General features: G+C 40.0%; 2 protein-coding genes across 3 annotated transcripts in view; one reads left to right on the forward strand and one right to left on the reverse strand.

Annotated features, from left to right (window-relative positions):
• ARL6IP5 (ADP ribosylation factor like GTPase 6 interacting protein 5) overlaps positions 1–4,894 on the forward strand; it is a 20,794-nt gene extending 15,900 nt beyond the window's left edge. The window contains exons 2-3 of the mRNA XM_017542784.2: positions 599–816; positions 3,301–4,894. Coding sequence (XP_017398273.1) covers positions 599–816; positions 3,301–3,473 — 391 coding nt within the window. The 3' untranslated portion in view covers positions 3,474–4,894. The remainder of the gene's footprint in view (positions 1–598; positions 817–3,300) is intronic.
• Positions 4,895–7,239: 2,345 nt separating this feature from the next.
• Positions 7,240–20,197, reverse strand: part of LMOD3 (leiomodin 3) — a 60,570-nt gene continuing 47,612 nt past the window's right edge. For both annotated transcript variants that reach the window (XM_017542782.2, XM_017542783.2), the window contains 2 exons: positions 17,675–19,039; positions 7,240–7,533 (listed from right to left, as the gene is read on the reverse strand). In XM_017542782.2, coding sequence (XP_017398271.1) covers positions 7,507–7,533; positions 17,675–19,039 — 1,392 coding nt within the window. In that variant the 3' untranslated portion in view covers positions 7,240–7,506. The remainder of the gene's footprint in view (positions 7,534–17,674; positions 19,040–20,197) is intronic.

Raw genomic sequence — 20,197 nt, forward strand, 5'->3', positions numbered from 1 at the left:
ATCCTCCCACCTTGGCCTCCCAAAGTGCTGGGATTACAGGTGTGAGCTACCATTCCTGCCCTTCCCCACCATTTTCTTACCTCTATGCCTTAGTTTTCCTTCCTTCCTTCTTTCTTCCTTTTTTGGTGGAGTCTTGCTCTGTCGTTCAGGCTGAAGTGCAATGGTGCCATCTCGGCTCGTTGCAATCTCCCCCTCGTGGATTCAAGTGATTCTCCTGCCTCAGCCTCCTGAACAGCTGGGACTATAGGCATGCGCCACCACATCCGGCTAATTTTTGTATTTTTAGTAGAGACAGAGTTTCACCATGTTGGCCAGGCTGGTCTCGAACTCCTGACCTGGTGATCCACCCGCCTTGGCCTCCCAAAATGCTGGGATTACAGGCGTAAGCCAACGTGGCTGGTCACCTTAGTTTCTTCATTTGAGAAATGAAATAATAGTATCGCCTTCATAAGTTTATGAGAAATTAAATGAGACAATTTAGAGAAAGTATTATTAGTAAATTCTCAGTAATTGTTTTTATTCCTCTTTTTCATCCTTCTTCTTTTGCTACTTCTGTTGCTGAACTAGTCACCCCTACTTTTTCTTCCCCGTATCTCAGGTTTCTGAGTCCCTTCAACATGATCCTGGGAGGAATCGTGGTGGTGCTGGTGTTCACAGGGTTTGTGTGGGCAGCCCACAATAAAGACGCCCTTCGCCGGATGAAGAAGCGCTACCCCACGACGTTCGTTATGGTGGTCATGTTGGCGAGCTATTTCCTTATATCCATGTTTGGAGGAGTCATGGTCTTTGTGTTTGGCATCACTTTTCCTTTGCTGTGTAAGTGAACCTGAGTTTTCTTTTTCTTATATCATAAAAAAAATTAGTAGCAATTATCCAATGGGAATTCCATAACCTTTTTTTTTTGAGATAGAGTCTTACTCTGTTGCCCAAGCTGGAGTGCAGTGGCCCAATATCAGCTCACTGCAAACTTCGCCTCCCGGGTTCAAGTGATTCTTCTGCCTCAGCCTCCCAAGTAGCTGGGATTACAGGTGTGAGCCACTGCATGCCACCACACCTGGCTAATTTTTGTATTTTGAGTAGAGTCAAGGCCTTGTAGTTCATTAATTCCACAAATATTTGTTGGGATGTGTCTTACTTTTTTTTTTTCTTTTTTTGAGATGGGGTCTACTCTGTCACCCATGCTATGGTGTGATCTCGGCTTACTGCAACCTCTGCTTCCTGGGCTCAAGTGATCCTCCCATCTCAGCCTCCTGAATAGCTGGGACCACAGGTGCACACTCAGCTAACTTTTTGTATTTTTGGTAGAGAGGGGTTTCACCATGTTGCCCAGGCTGATCCTGAACTCCTGAGCTCAAGTGATCCAGCTGCCTTGGACTCCTCCGGTGTTGGGATTACAGGCGTGAGCCATGGCACCCAACCGTGTCATACATTCTTATGGGGACACAACAGCAAACAGAACAGAGACAAATCCCAGGTCATACAGCAGGGATGTGGTATAACCTGCACTAGACCCCAGATTTTTATAATTCTAGAGTCTATTCTCAATCTTTAAGTGCCATTTCTATTGTCCTGACACAGGAATGAATGTATTTATTATTTGAAAGTAAACTATTCTCTACTTGCTCAGGAGATCATAACTAGTGTTAAGAGTTTGGTAAGTCTATAGGAATAATTGGCTCAATATGTAGGTAGTAAATACTCAGATTCTGGTTAAGAGATCTAGACATTCCCTAAGTTTTACGTGCATTATTTACTAAGACTCCAAACACTTGAAGCCTAAAATAGAGAAGAAATAAAATCCCAGCCTAATCAGCAGAAATCTGATTAAAATTTTAGTGTATCAAGTGACAGGCACATCCCTTTAACTTTCAGTAACATTTTACATGTACATTCATTCCATTAAATGAAATTAATTGCTTGTATAGCGCTTTGTTAGATTAAGCCCAGAATATTCATGGATGCATCCCACACCATATTGGATAAAATATTTGAACCAACAAATTCAGACTTTTTGAAATTTTCTTCAGGTTTTCTGTAGGTGATACAGGCTTAGTATTTCAATGATGCTATTTAATCAAACAGCTTGCTAATTTCAACACCGTTCCATATCAGAGTCTGCGACAGGCCAGTGTAATGAAATGTATCAGAGGTAGGCAGTCAAGCGTCCTGATTTCTATTCTTAGACTGCTGGAAACCAGATTTGGACCAGTCATCCTAAATGGACTGTAGTTCATTCATCTCTAAAATAAGGAGATTAGATAAGTGATTCCCAAACTGATAACTGTGAAGATCATCCAGGATACTTTTTTAAAATATAAATTTCCCAGCCACACCTTTATTTTGTGGATCAACAGTGGTGCCCAAGAATGTTATATTTTTAGAAAGCTCCTCAACTATTTCTGATGGACGGTCTAGGTTGATATCCTCCAGATGCATCCACATCAGTGTTTTTCAAAATGAAGGTCCAAGATCCACCTACATCAGAATCATCCAGAGTATTAAAATAATGAATTTCTGGAGCCTTCCCTCAGTTGTAACAGTCTGAATTTGGGGTGGTGGAGACCAGGAAATTGCAGGCTCTCCAGGTGATTTGAATGCACATGGAAGTTGTAAAACCACTGGTATAGATCACATATGGAGAGAGGGTTACCTGTTTAAAATACAGATTCCCAGGCCTGTCTCTTTAAGGCTCAGGTTGAGGAGGTCCAAGAAAGGGGACACGGAATCTGTGGTAAAATAATCAAACAAGTTTGGGGAACAGTGGGCTACATAAACTCTATAAAGCCCTTAGACTTTTAAATCTAGAATTCTATACCCAACACTTTGGGAAAAGCTCCTGGGAGGCACTTTAAAAGTGGACTTCACTCACATGCTCCTGCAGGGAACAAGATACAGATAATTCCTGAATCAAGCAAGAGTTCTTTTCTGGAAAGCCTCCGGTAAGTTGATTTTTAGGTAGGATGGAATCACGTTGCTTCACTCGGAATTTCAGGGCATTTAAGCAACATCTTCAAGGTGATGATGATGTCAGTGTGTGAAGGAAAGGGTGTGGCTTCCAGATTATGGTCCTTCCTGTTGAATACAGCATTTTCCTTCAATGTGGCAAAAAACTATGTATGACTTGATGAAGAGCTTTATATAAAGTCCAAGGAGCCATTTGAAGGTTTGGATCAATTAGAGAAGCGGACTGGACTGTAGCTAACTAAGGCAGTTCACTGAAAGTGTGGAGAGAGGGAGTGTAATATTGATGTGGCAAAAGAGAGTTGTTGCTTTGGTTAACCAGGTGTCACTTCTCTGCAGTGATGTTTATCCATGCATCGTTGAGACTTCGGAACTTGAAGAACAAACTGGAGAATAAAATGGAAGGAATAGGTTTGAAGAGGACACCGATGGGCATTGTCCTGGATGCTCTAGAACAGCAGGAAGAAAACGTCAACAAATTCACTGACTATATCAACAAAATGAAGGAATAAACATAACTTACCTGAGATAGGATTGCAGCAGAAATTGAGTTGCAGTTTGCCCTTGTCCAGACCTACTTTCTGCTTGTGTTTTTGAAATAGGAGGTGCACGTACCACCCAGTTATCTATGGGAGCATGCATGTGTAGGCCGAACTATTATCAGCTCTGATGTTTCAGAGGGGAGGCCTCAGAGACGAAAGAAAACCACCACCCTCCTATTGTGTCTGAAATTTCATTGTGTTTATGAAATCTAATGGGAAATAGATCACACTATTTCTTTAAGGGAATAAAAAAGTAAAAGAATTATGGCTTTTAAAGCAACAATACTATTACAGTAATAAAAAATCATTGCAAAGTATCAAGACAATACGAGTAAATGAAAAGGCTGTTAAAGTAGATGACATCATGTGTTAGCCTGTTTCTAATCCCCTCGAATTTTAAGTGTGGAATATAAATTAGTTTTTATTATTCTTCTTGAAAAATTAAAGATGATCTCTCTCACTTTGCCCTGTTTGACGTGCAGTGGAAACTGGTTAAACCAGTTGTTTATACTTTGTTTACAAATATAAAAATAGCTGTCTAGGATATTTTGTTACATTTTTGTAAATTTTTGAAATGCTAGTATATGTTTTCACCAGCAGGTATTTGTTGCAAACTTAATGTCACTTCCTTAAGATGGTTACAGCTCTCTAACCTGTATTATTCTGGACAGACCTGTTAAAAAACAGACAAAAAAAATAAAACAAACTTGACTTTTGTTTACCTTGCACATTTTTTGTTATTACAATGAAAAAACAAAAAAGGTCCAAGATAATGTTTCCCATTTTTTTTTATTGTTCAGTTTTTAACTGGAACATTTAGAAAGAAGGAAATGAATGTGCATTTTATTAATTCCTTAGGGGTATAAGGAGGACAATAATGGCTGATCATTTGAAATTTGAAAAACATCTTTAGATGACCAAGCAAAAAGACTTTAAAAAGTGGTCATGCAAATGGAATGCAGCTTCTGCAGCTCATAAAAATTTTAGATGGCAACTGTTAAAACCATATGCTTTTATAGCTAGACATTAGAATTACGATAGCATGAATTTATACATTCTATTACTTTTCATCCGTTCCTCATGTTTTCATAAACAGGTTATAAAAAATGTTTTGCCTGCCAATTGAATGATTTCATAGATGAAGTGGAAACATTTAGGTTTCCATAGCCATTAAATTGTGAAGTCAACTGGAGTGGTACTTACTGAAGAAACTCTTTGTATGTCCTAGAATAAGCAGCAATGATATGCTCCTTCTAATCTTTCTTGCATTTTAAATTCTCAGCCAACCTATAGCCATCATCTTTAGCACAGTGATATCACCATGACTTTACAGACATGGTCTAGCATCTGTACCCTTACCCAAATATGAAGAATAAAATTGATTAAAGGTTTTTTTGGTGAGACTTTATTTAACACACATCTGTCTTAAATATCTGAAACACTTGGCGACGACCCTATATACAGTGAAGATGTACTATATAGCAAACACTTTAGCTGTTTCAGATACTGTTTAGTAAAGCTTGAATACTTTAAACTTGCAGCCAGAATAAAACAATTCTAGTCCTATTTTTAAACCTGACATGAGTTTTATATACATGTTAGCCCCTTTCATTTTCTGCAAGGTGAATTCTGATGACGAAATATAGTAAACACAGAAAGACTAATAAAAAAAAAAAAGATATTAGTAATTACTAATGGCCAGTGGTCAATTCTAGAAGGGTAATAGAAAAATGTAACATATAAATGTGGTAAATTATGATTACACTTGAAAAACCAGTTAAAATCTGTAAGATCTTTAGAATCAGGTGGTAGTTAGAAAAAGCATAATGTGAACTGTTTCACCTCTTTTGGCAAAACCTGTGTATTGAGGCCATAAGCTATGACATTGGATCATCTTTTCTTTTTGTGTATCTAAGATAAAAATCCTCTTTCAGCACTTTTTGAAATTCCTGACTTTGTTAATACTGTGGCTATACAAACAAATGCATAGGGGCTTTCTTTAATTTTTTTTTTTTTTGAGCCGGGGTTTTGCTCTTGTTGCCCAGGCTGGAGTGCAATGGCACAATCTCCACTCCCCACAACCTCCGCCGCCCGCGTTCAGGTGATTCCCCTGCCTCAGTCTGCCAAGTAGCTGGAATTACAGGCATGAGCTGCCATGCCCAGCTAATTTTGTATTTTTTTTTTTTTTTAAGTAGAAACAGGGTTTCACCATGTTGGTCAGGCTGATCTCAAACTCCTGACTCTGGTGATCTGCTGGACTTGGCCTCCCAAAGTGCTGGGATTACAGGTGTAAGCCACTGCACCCGGCCCAAAGCTTGATCTAATTTCTAGGGTTCACACTACTTCTATTACAAAAATCTCAAATTCTATGCACCTAGTGACTACAATAATTAAGGTCTCTAGGAACTTGGAAGAAGGACAGATTGGAGTTGTCTGGAAAGATTTTATGGAGGACACAGGACCTGACCTGGGAATTGAAGACTGGACAGGACTTTCATTAATGGAGAGCAAGAGGGAAGTCTCTTGGGGGGTATTCTATGGAAGGGTTAGTTCGAGCAAAGGCGCAGGGGGTGTGCACAAGGATGTTTCATCAAGAGGAGTATAAAGGATTTGTGGGAGATAAGACAGGATTAGTAAATTGGGGCCAGGCAATGGAGTACCTTGAAGGATAGGATAAGTAGCTCAAGTTTAATCCTGTAAGCAAGTTTCCTTTAAAAGATGTTTGAGAGTGATAAAACCAAATTAGACTTACAGAGTAAACCATATATGAGTGTGTATATGTGTGTGAGTTTATTTAGCCAAAACCAAAAGCTTGTCATTAACTATATTATGTAAAATGTTTTTCCTATAAAAACAGCACGCTGTCTCCCATTGTCCCCCTATATATGAAAACTTGCTGCCAGGAAGTTTTCACATATGCAGGGTTTACATTTCCCATGACGTTTCCTAGTGACATTTACTTTTCACCACATTCTGTGGCTTATGGGTTCTGCTCCTCAAAGATACTCCTATAGAAAGAATACTCCAAAATACCAAGGGAGTCACCGAGGGATAAAGCCAGGCAGGGTGGGAAGCTGAAAAGCTCCACTGATTCTCCAGAGAAGCGCTAAGGAACAATTCTCTCATTTCAAAGGATCAGAAGGGCCAGGAGCTCAATTCATCCTTCACATTTTCATAGGATGAAACATTGTCTGTTCCTTTTAAGATACTATGTGATGGATTATAGTAGAAAAGATGGAAGGAGAAAAAAATGGGAATATAATACTTAACACTTTTATTTATTATTTTCCAGAAGAAAATAATAATGAAGTGAATGTTTGTTTAAAAAAATTTTTTTTTAACTACTGTTTCTGGAAGCATGACTCTAAATTTCACCCAAGTCACTCAAATTGATTGCAAGTAGAAAATGTTGCCTCTGAATACATACATATATACATATATATACGTATATATGTGTATATATACGTATATATATATACATATACATATATATATATATATTTTTTTTTTTTTTTGAGACAGAGTCTCGCTCTGTTGCACAGGCTGGAGTGCAATCTCAGCTCACTGCAACCTCCACCTGCCAGGTTCAAGCGATTCTCCTGCCTCAGCCTCCTGAGTAACTGGGTCTACAGGCACCCGCCACCATGCCTGGCTATTTTTTTGTATTTTTAGTAGAGACGGGGTTTCACCATATTAGCCAGGCTGGTCTCAATCTCCTGACCTCGTGATCCACCCACCTCGGCCTCCCACAGTGCTGGGATTACAGGCGTGAGCCACCATGCCCAGCCTGAATATTATATTTTATCTCCTTCCACCTTCCTCTTCAGCCCCTAATTCTTCATGGCCCAAACATTCTGCCTTTTACAAATACCCCATCAGATGGTAGCATTGTTCCCAGTTCCGCCACGTGAATCCTAAAGCATTGCTGCTGACATAGTCTCCATGCTGTAATCCGTAAGTCATTATCTCCATTTCCTGTTCTTCTAGATGACTCTGCTGCCTCTTATGCGAGTTCTTTTGGCAGTTGCACCTGCGATTTAAACATTTGAAGAAAAGGGGGAAATTAATCCTGGAAATTCAAGAGCTTTGCAGCAAAAATTACAAAATTTACATGCCTTAAAAGATACAAAATAGATTTGAAATTCTGGCCAAAGCACCCCCAAAGTCGAGATTAAAAAAAAGAATCATAACACAGCCACCATTTATTAGACATTTACTAATGCCAGGGACTGTTCCAAGGGCTTTGAGCACATGGTAAAGCACATCACGGAAATCTGAGGGCAGGTGCCCAAGCTGGCCTGGGTTCAAAGACGGACACTAACATGTACTAGTTATGTGGTGTTGGGCATCAGTTTTCTCAGCCGTAAAATGACAATAACAGTATCTAATTTATAAGGCTATTATACAAGTGAGTAACCTATGGAACACTTTTTGTCTTTGAGATGGAGTCATGTTCTATCGCCTAGGCTGGAGTGCAATGGCACCATCTTGGCTCACTGCTACCTCCACCTCCCGAGTTCAAGCAATTCTCCTGCCTCAGCCTCCCAAGTAGCTGAGATTACAGGCATGTGCCACCATGCCCAGCTAATTTTTCTATTTTTAGTAGAGATGGGGTTTTTCCATGTTGACCTGCCTGGTCTCAAACTCCTGGCCTCAAGTGATTCACCTGCCTCGGACTCCCAAAGTGCTGGGATTTACAGGCATGAGCTACTGCACCCGGCCTAACACTTATTTTAAAAACATTATCGCATTATATCCTACAAAAGCCTTGTAAGGAGGGGAATGGCTCAGAGAAGAAAGTAACTTTCCTAAGATCACATGGCTAGAAAATGGCAAAGCAGGATTTGAACCAGGTCTGCCTGATTTCAGTGCTCATTATTATATACTGCTGGTAAAAATATCACTATAAGAATATAAAATATATTCTTAAATTTTTATTTATTTTTGAGACAGAGTCTCGCTCTGTCACCCAGGCTGGAGTGCAATGGCCTGATCTCAGCTCAGTGTAACCTCTGCCTCCCAGGTTCAAATGATTCTCCGGCCTCAGTCTCCCAAGTAGCTGGGATTACAGGTGCACGCCACCACACTCAGCTAATTTTTGTGTTTTTAATAGAGATAGGGTTTCACCGTGTTGGTCAGGCTGGTCTTGAACTCCTGACCTCAGTGATCCACCCGCCTCAGCCTCCCAAAGTGCTTGGATTACAGGCGTGAGCCACCACACTGGCAAAATACATGTTCTTTTTAAAACAACTCTTTCCTCTTTAAAGCACACGCCGAATCTCAAGGTTAGAATATTTAAAAATAAAAAAAAAAAAAAACCAACAACAAAAAAAAAAACAAAAACCAGGCATGATGGTATGCAACTGTAATCCTGGCTACTCAGGGAGCTGAGGTAGGAGAATTACTTGAGGTCAAGAGTTCAAGACCAGCTTGAACAACAAAATGAGACCCACCTCATTTGTTGGGATTTTTTTTTCTTTAGACAGTGTCTCACTCTGCCCCTCAGGCTGGAGTGCAGTGGCTCGATAGTGGCTCAAGACAACCTCCGCCTCCTGGGTTCAAGCAATTCTCCTGCCTCAGCTTCCCAAGTAGCTGGGACTACAGGTATGCGCCACCAGGCCCAGCTGATTTTTATATTTTCAGTAAAGATGGGGTTTCACCATGTTGGCCAGGCTTATCTTGAACTCCTGACTTCAGGCAATCCATCCATCTCTGCCTCCCAAAGTGCTGGGATTACAAGTGTCAGCCACCACACTCAGCTGCCTTATTTTCTTAAAAAAGTTTTATAACAAGTCTGGGTGCAGTGGTTCATGCCTGTAATCCCAGCACTTTGGGAGGCTGAGGGGGGCAGATCACTGGAGATCAGGAGTTCAAGACAAGCCTGGCCAGCATGGTGAAAACCCGTCTTTACTGAAAATATAAAAATTAACCGGGCGTGGTGATTCATGCCTGTAGTCCCAGCTACTTGGGAGGCTGAGGCAGGAGAATCGCTTGAACCTGGGAGGCAGAAGTTGCCTTGAGCTGGGATGGAGCTACTGCACTCCAGCCTGGGTGACAGAGTGAGACTGTCTCAAAAAAAAAAAAATGTTTGTGTATATATATATATGTGTGTGTGTGTGTGTGTGTGTGTGTGTATATACACACACACATACGTGCACACACACACATATACATACATATATATACACACATACACGCATATACATACATATATATACACACACACACACATATACATACATATATATACACACACGCATATACATACATATATATATATGCTTTTGAAAGCACCACCCAGGACGAAAAGAAAACAAAAAATTACAAAAGAACAACAAAAGTCCAACACTGCAAACCCACTTCATACTTCTGTCTCACAGGAAAACCTTAAAGGCAAGACAAGTTTTTAAAGGGTTTCAAGTGGCATTATATCTTAGGAAAGTGACTCATCCATCATGCAGGTATCTTCCACAGGACACTGAAGATGCCCAGGGGACACTCAGAGTTTGTGTAATAATGACTAGGAATGTTTCTACCTATATTGTTCATGTCCACATGCCAGTATGATGAACCATCTCGGTCATCTGCTATGGCTCCTGTTGCAGCCAGTTCTCGGCCCACCACCTTTGGCTAGGAATGTTTTCCCAGCGTCCTTTGATGTGCTGCTGCCTGCCAGCCTTCAAGCCAAGGGGACTTCCATGTGCTTCTGACCCTCTACCTCCCCTGTGCCAAGCTTTGAGAAGAAAGGGGTGTGACTGCACCCTAGTAAAGCTCTCCCATGGAAAACACCAGTAGTTAAGAGAAACTATGAGCCAGGTATTTAAAATAACTTTAAAGCTACAATAAGTAGTTAAAACAGTACATTCTTTGTATTATGGAATGGAAAAGGAAGCGTTTTATATAAGTAATTCCCTGTATTTGCTTCTATATGCATAGAAGAGTTGCAAAATAATATTTTAAATTAAAAAATTTTAAAAATTAGAGAGATGGGGATCTCACTCTGTTGCCCAAGCTGGAGTGCAGTGGTGCAATGATAACTCAGCCAGGACCTTCTGGCCTCAAGCGATCCTCTTGCCTTGATCTCCCAAAGTACTGGTATTACAAGCGTGAGCCACTGTGCCCAGCCCAAGATAATATTTTTAAAAGAAAATGTGGCGCTGACCCAGTATAGTAAACCCAAACACATGTTTACATATGTAAAATATGACCAAGCTGGTAGTTCAGATCACTGGGGAAAAGAGAAATGAGTCACTAAATGATTACTAGTTAATTATTTGGAAAAGAAATAATAAAATAGCCTTTTGGCTTTCTACTTTAAAAATTAACCCTTTAATTTATCCATATCAAATATTTTTAGAAAACCAAAAACTATAAAAGCTGCAAGAAAAGGCAAGCACATATTTTGTTTTTGAAGAAGCCATTTCTAGGCAGAAAACAAAAGATAGAAATCATAATAATAGCTAGGTATGTTATAAAAATATAAAACAAAGAGAATCAACTTGTGTTATTTTTAAGTAGCCTTTTTCCCCTTCACTTGTTAGTTTCTAAAGAAAGTATGTTTAGTGTGCTAATGTGTGTGTGTGTGTGTGTGTGTGTGTGTGTGTAGCATTACACAGTGCTCACATATGCATGCATTCAGAGGCTGGGAGGCAGGGCAGGGTAGGAAGATTGGTTTCAGCACAGGCTATTTAATTTGGCATGCCTGTATTAAGTTCCTACTCTGGACCAACACCTCAGTGGGCGTCCAGGATAGAGATGTGCAAGACCTGCTTTGAAGAACTCAGAATCCTGTAGGAGAGCACACTGTGAACAGAAGGGCTGTGAACCTGGAGAAGAATGTGGGAGGTGCTATAAAAGAGGTGTGGACAAAGAGTAATGGAAATACACAGGCAGAGCACTCCTGATGTTTTGTTGTGTTTAAGAAATAGCGTTTGAGTCAAGCCTTGGAAACTGGGTAGATTCTAACAGATAGAGATAGAAGAAAAGGAAATTTGAGGCAAAGGGTTCTATGGAGGCAGGAAAGCAAGGCCCTTCAGGGAAGATAGCAGCAGACACAGTTTACCATGGATGTCACAGAGTCGTGGTTGCCAAATGTGGTCCTGGAATAAGCAGCAGCAGCATTACCAGGGAATTTGTCAGAAATGCAAATTGTTTGGTCCCATCCATGACCTTCTGAATCACAGACTCTGTCGGTGGGCTCAGTAATGTGTATTTAGCCCTTTACATGATTTTGATCCACAATAACACTTGAGAATCACTATATGGACTTTAGAAAAGCATACAAAAAACATTTTTTCCCACTACATATTAAGGGCAAGCAATTCTGGTTTATATAATTCCTGGATTATATGTACATTTGTGGGATAAGCTTGAAATGTTACATTGCTTTTTTCCTGTGGAGGTTCCTTTTATAAGAAACATAACATTTCCAAAGCTATGATCTATGCTTGGCCTTGGCTCTTATAGATCATCCTGGTTTATTGGAAGCCCCCAAAATGGGGAGGAGGGGTGGAAGGAAAAAAAGGAGTTGAAGATAACCTCGGAGTTTTAGACCTAAATGTGTGACAGAATGGAGATAAGACAGAAAACTGGGAACCAGAAACAACCCCTAGGCCTAAAAATGGGCAGTTTGGTTTGGGGACAGATTGAATATGCTAAGAAAACCCTGAGTGATCTAAAGGAAAAGGAAGATTTGGGGATTGTTCTAGATTACCTGACAAGAGAAAGAGGAATTTCCTATTACGTGATGGGAAAGAGGAGAAAATTACAAAAAGAATCTAGAGAACCTGGTTAAAGAGAAAGAAGATCTTATAAATGTGGCAAAGAATAAATGGCCAGTGATGAAGATGAATGCTGAAGGGTTTGTAAACTTCAACTCTGTAATCATAACAACTCCTAATGTGTCGTGGAGTCTTCTGATGAGCTAAAGCTGCCCGTATTATTATGCTGAAGTCTTTCTGAAGGAAAATTTAGCAATGGCTTTAGTCAACTGGATGGGAGCAGTCCAGATAAACATGAGTAAGCCTGAAGTGAAATTGAATGTTAAAATAGTTATCTTGTGTGATTGGCACAGAAGCTTGGATATGATATAAAATGCAGCTGGCCTCAGTGAATTAAACAGTTGCTGCAAATGGGATTTTATCTCAGTGAAAAGTACAAATACTCATTTGAGATGGTAGGAGTGAGCAGACCACAACATTTTTGAAGATGAAAGAATATCACGCATTTGTCAGGGAGGGATAGGCCTATCCAGCCTAATGCCTTTGTGCTATCATACTGACTCAGCCTTATTAGCTCAAAGGGAAATGATTTACTCATTATCCAATACATTCAGCTTGTGAGATAAGACAAAGATTTTTTAAAACATAGCTGAAAACAACAAGAGCAAACTAAAAAATTCTGCAGAAGCCAAGTAAGTCATGTAAACGAGGAAAGCATGCCAGGCGCAAGGCAGTAAGGGCAAAAGAGCAAAACTAGAGAGTCCATGAGCAAAACAAAAACAAAAAGAGAAAATATAAAAAATAAAATAAAAAATAAAAAAGGGAGTCCAAGAGCATTCTCCAGGGTGAAATCAATGCACAGAGACAGCTGATTTGTTTCCATGCAAGGGCAGTGTAGCCAGATCTGATGTTCCAAGTGGTGCCAGATAATCTGAACGTTTTTGCATGCGACGTTCAAAAACGTACACAGTGATACCCAAGCCAAATAATGCAGGCCTACAGATCTGACCTCATGCTTTAGCAGTTTTCAGTACCTGGCTCACAGAGTAAATTTCTCTTAAACTGAATTGAATGGGTAATTTCCTAGAGGAGGAAGCATTTGAGCAAAGCAAGTATATGGGTTTTCCTTTATTTTTTGCCAGCAATTTCATTTCAGGTATCCCAGGCCAGAAGCATGGGGTGAGGAGAGAATAAGCATTAAAATGTATTTTTAAAAGATTTTTTTTTTTTTTTTGAGACCTCGCTCTGTCACCCAGGCTGGAGTGCAGTGGCTTGATCTCTGCTCACTGCAAATTCCGTCTCCCGGGTTCTAGTGATTCTTGTACCTCAATCTCCTGGGCAGCTGAATTGCAGGCAAGCACCACTACACCTGGCTATTTTTGTATTTTTAGTAGAGACAGTGTTTCACCACATTGGCCCGGTTGGTCTCAAACTCCTGGCCTCAAGTAATCAGCCTCCCAAAGTGCTGGGATTACAGGCGTGAGCCACCATGCCCAGTCTAAAAAAGAATTTTAAGATACAAACTAATCATTCAGATGTGCTATTTCCAAATCTATGAGGAAAATAACTTTTATATTATTTTATTTTATTTATTTATTTTTTTTGAGACGGAGTTTCGCTCTTGTTACCCAGGCTGGAGTGCAATGGTGCGATCTCAGCTCATCGCAACCTCCGCCTCCTGGGTTCAGGCAATTCTCCTGCTTCAGCCTCCTGAGTAGCTGGGATTACAGGCACGCGCCACCATGCCCAGCTAATTTTTTTTGTATTTTTAGTAGAGACGGGGTTTCACCATGTTGACCAGGATGGTCTCGATCTCTTGATCTCATGATCCACATGCCTCGGCCTCCCGAAGTGCTGGGATTACAGGCGTGAGCCACTACACCCGGCCAATAACTTTTATTTTTGACACAGGGTGTCACTCTGTTGCCCAGGCTGTAGTGCACTGACACAAACATGGTTCACTACAGCCTTGACTTCCTGGGCCCAAGTGATCCTCCTGCCTCAGCCTCCCATGCAGCTGGTACCACAGGTGTGTGCCATCACACCAAGCTAACTTTTAAAAAATTTTTTGTAGAAACAGGATCTTACTTGGTTTTGTTGCCCATGTTGGTCTTGAATTCCTGGGCTCAAGCAATCTTCCTGCCTTGCCCCGGCCCCAAAGAGTTGAGATTACAGGTATGAACCACCGCTCCCAGCCAGTAACTGTAATTTAAAAATTTTTTTCTGTTCGGCACCTTGGCTGACACCTGTAATCCCAGCACTTTGGGAGGCTGAAGAGAGAGGATCACTTGAGCTCAAGACTTTGAGACCAGCCTGGACAACATACTGAGAACTCATCTCTACAAATAATGAAAAAAAAATCAGCCAGGGGTAGTGGCATGTATTTGTGGTCCCAGCTACTTGGGAGTCTTAAGTGGGAGGATCACTTGAGCCCTGGAGGTTGAGGCTGCAGTGAGCTGTAATTGAGCCACTGTACACCAGCTTGGCGATAGAGTGAGATCCCCATCTCAAAAACAAAAACACAAACAAAACTTTCCTAAGAAAAAATTTGTTTCTGAAAAATGTTCTTGTTAGGAACACCACACACACACACACACACACACACACACACACACACCCCAGATTGTTTTAATTTTAACCTCATTCTTGAAAATCCAGGGATTTGGAGGGCATCTATCCCAAACCCCCAAAACCCTTCATTTCACCTCCATCAAGTGATCAAGTGATCATTGTCTTATCTTATTTCATAGTTTTATCCCTTTCTGCTGGGATTTGGTGACATTACCATTCATAGTGTTCACTGTATTTCAAGTCCAAGATGTATATTTTGGGACATTTCAACAGCTGTGAGATCGGAGCATCTTAAAATTGGTGGTGTTTCACAATAGTTGGCTTAGACCCAGGTGTGAACACATCATAGCTATTCATACTATCATTACCTCCACGGAGTCATGTGCTCTTGGTACCACACACACAGATGTATTGCCTCTTAAAATAGCTTTTAAAGCAAGATAAATAAAGCAAATGTGGCAAAGTGAGATGGGTATGCAAGAAATTTCTGTACAACTTTTGACCTTCTGTAAGCCTAAAATGACCTCAAAATAAAAATAAAAAATTAAAATATCTTTTCAAAGATTAAACTATGTTTTGGCTTTAAAACAGAAATCTATTGTACAGGCAGAAAGGCACAGAAACAGAGCACTGGGAAGCAAATTGGTATTAGTGAAGCAAATTTTCATTAGTGCAATGAGGGATTTTCGTATTTTTCTTGCCAAAGTGTTTTCCAGGACCTAACAGATGAAGTTGTGTGACATTTCATAACTGAGATACAGGCAAACAGATGCCTGTCACGGGCCAAGCCAGGCAACTGAAGGCAGGAGAAGTTGCCAATCCTTCAGAATAAATGAAGCCATTTCAAAGCAGAGGGTGATATGCAAGACTGTCATTTAAAAAGCATGTCAGAGTTCAGTTTGCAGCATGTTTTTCTTAGATTTTTTTTTAAACTACCACCACCACCACGCTTACAATTAGTAGCAGTTTTAAATTGATTAAAATATGAAAAAAATGCAGTGCTTGATGGGGTGTTTTATTCTTGCAATTATCATAATGAATTTATTTTAATGTATTTTTCTTTAGACTCTAGACCCAAAACTGCAGTGTTCTCAGTTGAGTAAAAGGGGCTAAAACAATTAAACTTACACTGTAAGCTCTGTGCGAGGTCGAGACTGAACCTGACTTACCACTCTATCCCCAATCCTTATCATGCCTGACATATACATTTGTTAGATTAACAAATAAGTGAATGGATAGAATGGAATAGACCCGGAGAAATGGATTTGCTCAGCAGAGCACTCAGAAGTCAGGGAATTGGTTCAGATGCTCTTTTGAACTTCAATCCCTCTTCTACTCTGAACCTACATGCCACCTTTAACACCGGTTTTTTAAAAGATCTCTCATCATTCTTTTTAGACTGTTCTTTTCTGAGTGCACAACCACCAAGGTGGCTTGAATTTTCTTTGCCAATGACTAGTTACCAGGAAAGTGGTAGAGCTAGCTTCTCTCAAACGACACCCCAATTCACTCCTAGGGGAGTTCCAGCTGTCCAGAGAAGAGCAGGTGCAGAAAGTCTTGATGGTGTGCCCAAGGGCAGGCAAAGAACCGTTGCCTGACCTCATGTGACCTCTAGCATTCTCACCCTGGACACTGCTCCAGGAAGAATCAGAGCCTCTCTAAATCATGGATGAAAGTCAGCTTTGACTTAGAAGAATGGGCTATTGATAATTCTCCATTCTAGGAGTTGGGAATAAGGACTCTCTCTCTCTCTCTCTCTCTCTCTCTATATATATATATATATATATATATATATATAAAAGAATTAGCAGTTATTTCAGAATATAAAGCTCTTTAAAGGAGAAAAAGAGCAAACGTGCATAAAAATTCAACATGTCTTGACAAAACATGTATCTGTGCAATAAAATTATATATTGACTGTTCTGTCAACATAATCTTGTGGCTATTACTACATGAGATTTTAAAATAATATGGTTAATTATCAATCACCTGTGGCCACTGAACACATCTTTCAACCTCAGTAAATGCCATCATAATAATGACCAAAACATTTTCATTTCTGCAACTTAAATTGCAAGGAAAAGAACTTCTCCACTTAGCAGTAATAGTGAGCCATGGTAAATATTAAACTGAAATAATAGTGATTTTAAAACTCCATGAATTCACAGTGACACCAACTTGAAGTTCATCATTTATCTGCCTAAAAGGAGAGCAGTACAAATATAATTTCAGACAGTCTCTCCTCACCTACTAAAAAGAACTGTTTCTAAGTATTTTGGAAGCATTCAATTGTCTACAAACAACTGGCCCAATTTGGCCTCATTCTTATTTATTCCTCACTGTGGGTTCCTGGGGAATCTCTGAGTGATAGCTCTGCTGTGGCTGGAATGGTGTTCTTTTGAATATGTGCTTGAAGGGGTCAAAAGAATCAGGTGAATTAAAGCTCGACTCTGGACTCAGAACTGGGTTTCAATGTCAGCTCTACCACTTCTTAGCTGTATCTCCTTCGCATGTTATTAAGTTCTCTAAGCCTCAGTCTCCTTTTTATTAAATGAGGAGAATAACAGCACCTACCTCATAGAGTTGGTAAGATGATTCCATGAGTTAGGTTATATAATCACTCCAGCCTATAGTAAATGCTCCCTAATGTTAGCTGCTAATTTTGTTGCAGAGGTCATACAGATATACATACATAGGGATGCTAAAGGTGTACATCCTTAGGGATAACAGTAGTTTAGTTCTATTGGTAATGCCCATTGGCTTCTTCCAGTTGGTCCCAATTAATGGATACCCCCTTGTGTTAAAGCAAGCAGGGAATATAGTTAGGAAGCATTTACTATGGGGGATGCTCAGTCACCATTTCTCCCTCCTTCTACTTACAGGTTTAAGATAAGCAACATTGCTGTGACGAATGTCGTTTAGCAGCTGATCTCTGGGAGTGATTTCCACCAATGGGGGTGGCCTGTTTCTCGGCACCGGCTTGAGTGTTTTGATGACATCTTTGAGGTTGGTTTTCTCGGGTGATTCTCTGGCTTCTGGCATCCGAGATTTGCGCTGGATTCTCTTTAGCTTCACCACCCGGAAGGAGTCAGGGTCTGTCCTGTACTTCGGGGCCTGTGATGGCTTTTGCATCATTTCACTGCGTTTACTAAAGGGGACGTTTTGGGGGTTGGGAGGCCGAGGTGGCGGTGGCTGGAAGAACTCCTGCATTCTGGAATCTGGCATGGGTCCTCCCAACATCTCCCACATCCCAGGGGGCAGCCCCAACCCATTCTCTAACATGGCTATCAGCTTCTTCTGTTCCTTGAGTTGCTGCTGTTTTTGCTCTTCCTGTCTTTTCTGCCTTTGTTTATCTTGATTCCTGGTGAGCAGATTAGTGACCACCATCCTGGGACCCGGAAGCTCAAAATGGTAGCCCATCTTCAGGAGAGTGCTGTTTGCCTTTAAAAGCCTGGCTATTTCCATTTCAGCTTGATGACCCAACATGTGCCTCTGATTGTGAAACCGAAGCTCCGTTAGTGTCTCATTAAACTGGAGACACCTCATGATGGCCACAATCCCTTTACCTGTGATGAAATTGGACTCGATGTTGAGAGTGGTGATGCTTCTATTTTCACGCAACATGTTAGCCAAGGCAAATGCTACATTCTCATCTGCACCCACATTGGCTAAACTGAATGTTTTGATGTGCTTGTTTTTCTTCATTGCATTGACAAAGTCCAGTAACATTTCTTTGGGGATGTTTTCAATGTTGTTCAGGTTGAGTTCCTTCATGTCAGGGTCATTTTGTCTAACTCTTCTCAAGCTTCCATCCAGGTCTGTCTGATTTCCTGAAGGCCTTGCACTTACCTTCAAAAAGCTGGTATCTAGAGCTAACTTCTTAGGATCTAATTTTGATATTTTTTTCTCACTTTGATTTTGGGCCCCTGGTCTGTCTCTCTGTTCTTCAAATGCTTTATCAGTTACCTGCTGGCCGTTGTTCTCACAGTTTCTAATTTGCTCCTTTGCTTTGCCTTCCTCTTCTCTGTTCGTTTTTTCACTCTCTTCACCATCATCTTCTCCTTCGTCGTCGTCGTCACCATCTTCTTCTTCATCATCATCTTCCTCATCATCTGTTTCTTGGGCATTGCTGCTGCACTTTGATTCTCTTTTATTTGCAACTATTTCACTATTGAGCTTTTCTTTTAAATACTGGGCCATATTTTTATTACCTTTGTCTATTTCTTCATGCTCTTGAGTATTTTCCTACAAGAGAGGTTTATGAGGGTTAGAATACATAGCACATGAAGAAGTATGAAGTAGAGCATCAGCTAGTGGAGATAATAAAAATGCTTTTTTAAAAGTAGCTGTGTTTATCCCATCTCATACATTAAAATGAAACCTTTACAAATTTTGTTTTAATATGCTGTATTTTTAATGTTATTTAATTCCAGAAGCAGTTAAAAATCATTTCAAAAACATGACAGAATTGTTCATTGATACATTAAAGTTTTGATTTTGTATATACCAAATAGGCATCTTATACTCAACAGTCCTGAGTTAGTTACGGCAATAATTTCCTTATTATTCCAATATATTATAAATACAAAATATTAGAATAAGGAAATTATTGCCCTAAAATGAACATTCCTACAATGTCCACTAATCTAGTACAGAATGTACATAAACTTCCTCTGAGAACATAACATAGTGCATGGGAAATTAGATCGGTTTGACATTTTGGAATATATATATGTATGTATTCTGGTTATTCAACTTGGTTTAAATATGTATATATACACACACATATATGTATATATATTTAAAGCCTCAATTTTGATTTCCTCAGTTCTTTGAAAACTGCCATGGCTATTCTGGGACAAGTTTACAGCCCCAGTTTCTTTTGAAAGAAAGTGCCTAGGAACCAGAGCCAGCTGTAAAATAAAACAGGATTATGCAGACATTGAGAAGTAATTGCGTAGTCTGGGAAATAAAATGGATCTTTTATCAATAACGTTTATTAGATTCTTGCACATCAATTATAATGCTTTTCTATATAATATATGTGCCTCATAGATGTCATTTTTGAAAGCTAGTACAGCAAGCTGAGACACAGGCTTATCTGAGCAAAAACTTTATGCTCACGACATAGGTCAGAAGGGACAGTGGCAAGTCACCTTAACCACCTGAAGTCTTCACCACTGCATTTCTCATCTTGACCAGAAGGGGGAGCCAAGATCAAGCTGTTTAGATTATGCTAGAGGAAGGGAAAAAATGTTGCAAGTACTCATTTCTACCTTCTGCAACTGGCATTCACATAGAATTGGCTTTTAATCCACTGACCTCCAGTTGTAAAATATCTGCAAATTGTACCTTGAACTCTAACCTGACCAATCCAGCTGTTTCTTTTCAATCTTAGTACAT

This window comes from Cebus imitator, unplaced genomic scaffold, assembly GCF_001604975.1.
Source record: "Cebus imitator isolate Cc_AM_T3 unplaced genomic scaffold, Cebus_imitator-1.0 Scaffold147, whole genome shotgun sequence".
Taxonomy (NCBI): domain Eukaryota; kingdom Metazoa; phylum Chordata; class Mammalia; order Primates; family Cebidae; genus Cebus; species Cebus imitator.